The 6,316-nt window shown below is 43.3% G+C and overlaps 1 protein-coding gene across 1 annotated transcript; it reads left to right on the forward strand.

The window, feature by feature from the left end:
- Nucleotides 1-3,359: 3,359 nt before the first annotated feature.
- LOC147697052 (endogenous retrovirus group PABLB member 1 Env polyprotein-like) lies at nucleotides 3,360-4,782 on the forward strand. Its single transcript, XM_086933281.1, has one exon. The coding sequence runs from the start codon at nucleotides 3,403-3,405 to the stop codon at nucleotides 4,780-4,782; it is 1,380 nt and encodes a 459-aa protein (XP_086789407.1). The 5' UTR covers nucleotides 3,360-3,402.
- The last annotated feature ends 1,534 nt before the right edge of the window (nucleotides 4,783-6,316 follow it).

The following is a 6,316-nucleotide window of genomic DNA, read 5'->3' on the forward strand; positions in this document are numbered from 1 at the left end:
ATTTTGTGATAGATCTTCGAGAGGTCAACAAAATTGTTGTCCTTCAGTTTCCTGTTGTCCCAGATATCACTGCTTTGCTTACTATGATTCCTACTTCGGCAGCTTGGTTTTCGGTTATTGATCTCAAAAATGCTATCGCTTTGGTTTCTCTCTTGGAGGCCGAAGTTTTCGATTTAAGCGTGCACCTCAGGGCTATTGTGAGAGTCCCTCCATCTATAGTCAAGCTTTGAAGTCTCAGCTTGACACCTTTTCTTTGCCGTCAGGTACTACTTTTATCCAATATGTGGATGATTTGTTAGTGGCTGCTGATTCAGAAGATATTTGTAAGGATGCGACTGTGTTACTTCTGCGACATTTGTCTGATCTACATCACAAAGTGTCGCTTTCTAAGTTACAATATTGCCGACAAGAGGTTACCTACTTAGGTCATCTCTTGTCGAAGGAGGGAAGGCGATTGACCCCAGAACGTATCCAAGCAATTGCGCAAATGTCTGTACCATCCACACAACGAGAGGTGCGTGCTTTCTTTGGCATTACCTCTTACTGTAGACAATGGATTCCGAACTTCTCCCTACTAGCGAAACCTTTGTTGGCCCTCACTCTGAAAGATACGCCCCAACCGTTTCCTTGGGCGGATGAATGTCAAAAGAGTTTTTCTGATTTACGTACTGCTTTGTGTTCGGCTCCTGTGTTGGGTACTCCAGATTACAGCAAACCTTTTACACTTTATGTTCATGAGAAGGAAGGTTGTGCATTATCAGTTCTGACACAGCAATTTGGAGGGAAACAAAGGCCATGTGCCTATTTTTCGGCAACGTTAGACCCAGTTGCTAAAGCATTACCTAGCTGCCTTAGAGCAACAGCGGCAGCAGCGATTTCTATTCGTCAATCTGCTGGATTGGTGTTGGATCATACTCTTAATGTTATGGTGCCACACACAGTAGATACTCTTTTGAATAGGACGAAAACCCAGCACTTAACGAGTGCTCGTTTGTCAGGATATGAGTTGACGTTGTTAGCAAGTCATATACATATTAGGAGATGTAATATTCTGAATCCAGCAACATTGTTGCCTATTTTGGATGAGAAAAATGTACAAGATCAGCATGATTGTTTTCTTCGTACGGAAGAAGAAACTAAGGGTCGAGTCGATTTGAAAGATACACCACTTACCGATCCTGTGGGTAGATGGGTCCTGCTTTAAGCTTCCTAATGGCGAGACGACAGCAGCCTATGCTGTTACAACTTTACATACGATAGTGGAAACTGCACGCATTTCACAGCATTCAGCGCAAGCTGCAGAGTTGATTGCATTGACAAGAGCCTGTGTGTTGTCGAAAGGAAAAAGAGTGACTGTTTACACAGATAACCAATACGCGTTTGGCGTTGCCCATAGTTTTGGCCGTTTATGGAGAGACAGAGGATTCTTTACCTCCCATGGCACTAAAATACAGCATGGTCAGTTGGTGAGTGACCTTCTTGAATAACTTACCTGGCCCACTCAAATAGCGATTGTGAAGTGTATTGCGCATCAAAAGATTACTGATGACGTGGGTCGGGGAAATGCATTTGCGGATGAAATAGCGAAAGAAACAGCACGGAATGTTGAGGGTCGAATGTATGTTGCAGGACCGGCAAATTGGGTCCGAGAGGCTGGTATGTGTGAGGATACAGTAGAAAGCGTGAAAATGATTCAGAAAGAAGCAACTGAGAAAGAATTGAGTACGTGGAAAGAAAGTACGGTAATGTTGGATACGATGGGATGTTGGACGGAATTGTCAGAGCATCAGAGATGGTTGTTACCGGATGCGTATGTACTACCTGTGGTCACTATGGCTCATGGACCAGCCCATATTAATGCAAGGGGTATATGTAAACTCCTAGCTCCAGTATGGCAAAAGGAAAATATTCCTAAATGTGCAGAAAATGTAGTGAAGCATTGTATTGTTTGCTTAATGCATAATCCAGGAAAGGGGACTCCAACTCCAGCAGGTCACTTTGCTCCCCCTAAGTTTCCTTTTGAGGTACTACAAATAGACTACATCCATATGGAGCGTTTCAATAACCTTAAGTATGTCCTGGTGGTGGTTTGCGCCTTTTCCAGATGGATAGAGGCGTACCCCCTAAAGGACATTACTGCTTTGTCCACTGCCAAAGTCCTTCTGAAAGAGTTATTCCCGAGGTTTGGTTTGCTGCGCATTGTCTGGAGTGACAATGGGAGTGAATTTGTAGGTCAGATCATGCAGAAAGTATGTGTGGGTCTTGGTATTAGACAGAAATTCCATGCGGCAAACCATCCTCAGTCAGCGTGTTTGGTAGAGTGTTACAATGGCACTCTCAAACTTAAGTTAGCAAAGATTCAGACTAGTACAGGCCGCTCCTGGCCTGATGCTTTGCCTTTGGCACTTCTCTCAACAAGAACGACTGTCCATTCTCGTTTGGGGCTTAGCCCATATGAAATAGTTTTTGGGCGCCCTGCTAATGTTTGGGAGTCCCTCGCTCCAAAAAGTATTCGGACATTCCGTATCCATTGTTGGTTGACTATTTGCACGACCTCACCACTAAATTGCGTGTTATTCGTCAACAGGTCCAAAACGCTCTGCCGGAGGCCTCCTCAGATCCAGGACACTCCATCCAACCTGGTGACTGGGTGTGTCTGAAAAACTTCCAGAGGAAAATGAATCTGGAACCTCGTTGGGGGCCGATGAGACAAGTCCTACTCACCACCCGTACAGCAGTGGAGGTCGTCGGAAAACGAAACTGGATCCACGGCGTGCACTGTAAGCGGGTACCATTGCCTTTACCTTACGACAAGTGGGTCGGAGAAGGCGTTGGTGACAGTGAATGCGAAAAGGTACCCAAATTTGTACCCGTTCAGCAGTGCACGGCTGGATTGGACTAGTTCCGAGAAAGAGGACGACGACGTTTTGCAGGAAGCTGTACCTCCACATCTTCGACTAAACACATCGAATCCAGAAACATTGTTCAAGGACCAAACAATACCTGGCAAGACACGATACAACCTGAGAGAAAGGTTGCCTAAGAACAATTAAAGTTGTACTTCATAATTCTTGCCTTGTGTTAAAAAGTGAAAGGTTCCTTTTCCAATATCCATCAAGTTGCAGGGTCACGGTAGGAGTCTTAGGCTGTGACCTGAATAGTGACTAGGTCAACAGGACTTGCAGTGTCATAGGACGGCTAACAATCACAGCCAAGTGATTAAGGAAGATTATCATGAGCAACGCCTTTAGAGTAATGGATAGTGCAGGAAAAGAGAATGATGTAAAAACAATGAAAAGAAAGCATTATAAGAAGTTATTATTCAGTCGTTGTGGCGTAGTACTATGTATTTCAGTATGTTTATGCAGTTTATTAGCATGTGTAGGATGGATTATACACAGTATGCAGCCAACACCTGTCTCTACTTCTACTTCTTTGATTCCCTCTACTATTATTTCTCCACATACATTTTATGCACTCCCAGACCATGAGCAGATGAGAAGAATGGAGTATTTTAACAATTCATTTATCCAACTCTTGCATCAACATCAATTGGTAGTGAATACTACTGATTGTTGGGTTTGTGGGCTCATACCACATAACACAGAGAGAGGGATGCCGTATTTAGTCCTTCCATTCACGTACGAAGGTTCTGCTTGGGCTTATCTGGCTATGTTCTCTAATGCATACCAGAACCTACTCCGATATCCTCCTGGTGGGTCCTATAATGGTGGAGTGGATTTCTGTCATAGCTCTTTCATCAAGGTAATAGTGACCATGGCAAAAATAGCTGATATTATTAAAATTCCCAAGGATGAGAAGAGAGCGAATGATGGATGGAACGTGACCCGGTATGTCACTAGTCTCACTGATAAGATTAAACAGAAGAGATCTACACCAATTTGGGTTTTACCCCATAGAGGTAATCTGTGTTTACAAATAAATGGTCAGAATACCAAAGTTAAGCAAGAAAGGAGTAATTGTTCCTATATATATGTCTATACACCCTTGACTCCTTCACCGTTAGTTCCGTCACAAGACACATATTTTATCTGTCATGATAAAGCTTATACATGGCTTCCCACACATTTCTCGGGGACATGTTATATAGCTTTCCTTCTCCCTCCGACATATACTGCTCCTACAGATCACCATATGAAGAGATTGGTTAGAGGGGTTATTGATGCGGAAGACACGGCTGGACAAGAAGGAGGAGATTTCCTGAAAGGAATTCTTCCTTTTTGGGGTCCAATGGCAAATAGTAGAAACATCAGACGCCTGGTTCGTGTGGTCGATGCTACCATAAATATAACTTCTGGAGCATTGAATAATTTGACAGCTGAACTTCAAGCGGATCGCCTTATGACTTTGCAGAACCGAATGGTTCTAGACATTGTCTTGGCTGATAGAGACGGAGTCTGTAAATTGATTGGGTCCAGTTGCTGCGTTTATGTTCCAGATAATGCCCCTACGATATACCAAGCCATCTCTAAGCTACATGTCATCTCCGAGTCCATTCATCAGGACACTGGAGATTGGTCTGTGATGGGATGGTTTTGGGGACTACTGTCCACATGGGGATGGAAGGTGTTAACTTTCCTTGGAGCGATTCTAGCAATCATCTTCTCTTGTTGCCTCTGTTTACAGTGCGGTCTGGCTATTTGTGGACTTTGTGCCACTGTGTGTGTTTCTAAGCGGGTAACCCGGGAAACAGAGAACATCAAAATGATGTTACAGCATCACCTCAATGACCTCATGACCATTGATATAGATTCAGACTAACATGAGTCTTTTGTGCTTTGCCTGAGTATGGCAAAAGGAGGGTCTGAGGTTACGTGGTTTTTGACTTCACTTCATATCCCGCCGCCATTTTGTATTTAACCGCCATTTTGTGTTGCCTCACTCAGGCAGCACGGTGGATGTGGTGAACGCAATGTTTTTGCTTTTGCAGCTGCTACGTGTCCTTCCAGTTAAAGAATAACTTCTGCCTATGTTTATAAAACCGATGTCAGGGTCTCCCGAGTTTCGTAAATCCATGTCTAAACTGATTAATCCATGTCTTACTCCACTGTTTGGGTCCCACCATTCTTCTTGACTTTATCTTGTTTGACTGGCCTCCGCTATTCTCTTTGTGTGTTCTCTTGTTACATAAACTGTTCTTTGTAGCATTCAACATGTTCTACCACCTGCAAATTGAATTACGGGCACTAGTGTTGATTAACCTGGAGGGAGGAGAGCACACAGGGTCTGAAAGGAGGGTGTGTTTTAGACATTCGATAACTTGTTTTCGAACTATTCCTATTCGTCAATTTTGTATGTTTTGGGAGTTGGCATTGTAAACTTGTGTACTATAATAGTTTGTGCGCCACGGAATGAAGTGGCAGTCTCCTGAGAACCTACCATTGGTGTACTTACAGGACCACTGTGCTTAGCTGCAGCTAATAAATCTGCTTTTCTACGCCTAACAGAGTGTCACGTACTCTGTCTGCCAAAGCAGGTGAACCCGGAGATCTTAGGCTGCCCTGCTCCGCCTGGCCCGTAAGGTCAGGTTCTCCAATGGTTGAAAAAAATATTTGTGTGGATGGGAAAAGGATGGCTGAATGGTTGGAAGTGTGAGTGGAAGGATAGCTGGATGGAAGAGTGTAATGATGAAAGGGTGGATGGAACAGAAAAGGAAGGTTGGAAATAATGGTGAAAGGATGAAAGCATGAATAGATGGATGGATGCATAGAAGGCTTAAAGGATTGAGAGATAGATGGACAGAAGGTGGGATAAAGAGACCTCATCTAGGTGGGGTAAGACTTACTCGCTTTGCTCACCCTATGACATTTGAGGTATGGATTAAAGTGGGAAGTATTTTTTGGGGGGTTCTGGCTACTCCCTTGGGGGACCCTATTGCCAATTCCATCCTCTACTTCCAAATTGCAATTTCTGCTATTTCTGTAACAAGACAGTGCTTCCTTACATAAGAAGACTCACGCTTTTTATTTCATAAGTTTCTCTTAATGCTTGAATTGATTTATGCAATATGTGTGTGTCCATTTTCCCCAGGGCTTCTCTAGCTGTCTTTGTACGACCTATCACAGATTTAATATGTTCCCAAAAGGTTATTTTGCTATAAATCGCCCTCAGATAGCAATAACTGTTTACATGTCCTAATAGCTGATTGTTGAGTCTCCAGATGAAATTCTGTTTACAGAGTCTCTTCTGGACAACCTTGACCTCTATTGTAGTTATATTAAGTTTTAAGTGAGTATCTTTACAGTATCTGGCAAAAGTGTCAAAAGCACATTGATAGAGGTTACATCGAAAAGGA

The sequence above is a fragment of the Lissotriton vulgaris genome, chromosome 8, assembly GCF_964263255.1.
Source record: "Lissotriton vulgaris chromosome 8, aLisVul1.2, whole genome shotgun sequence".
NCBI classification, from domain to species: domain Eukaryota; kingdom Metazoa; phylum Chordata; class Amphibia; order Caudata; family Salamandridae; genus Lissotriton; species Lissotriton vulgaris.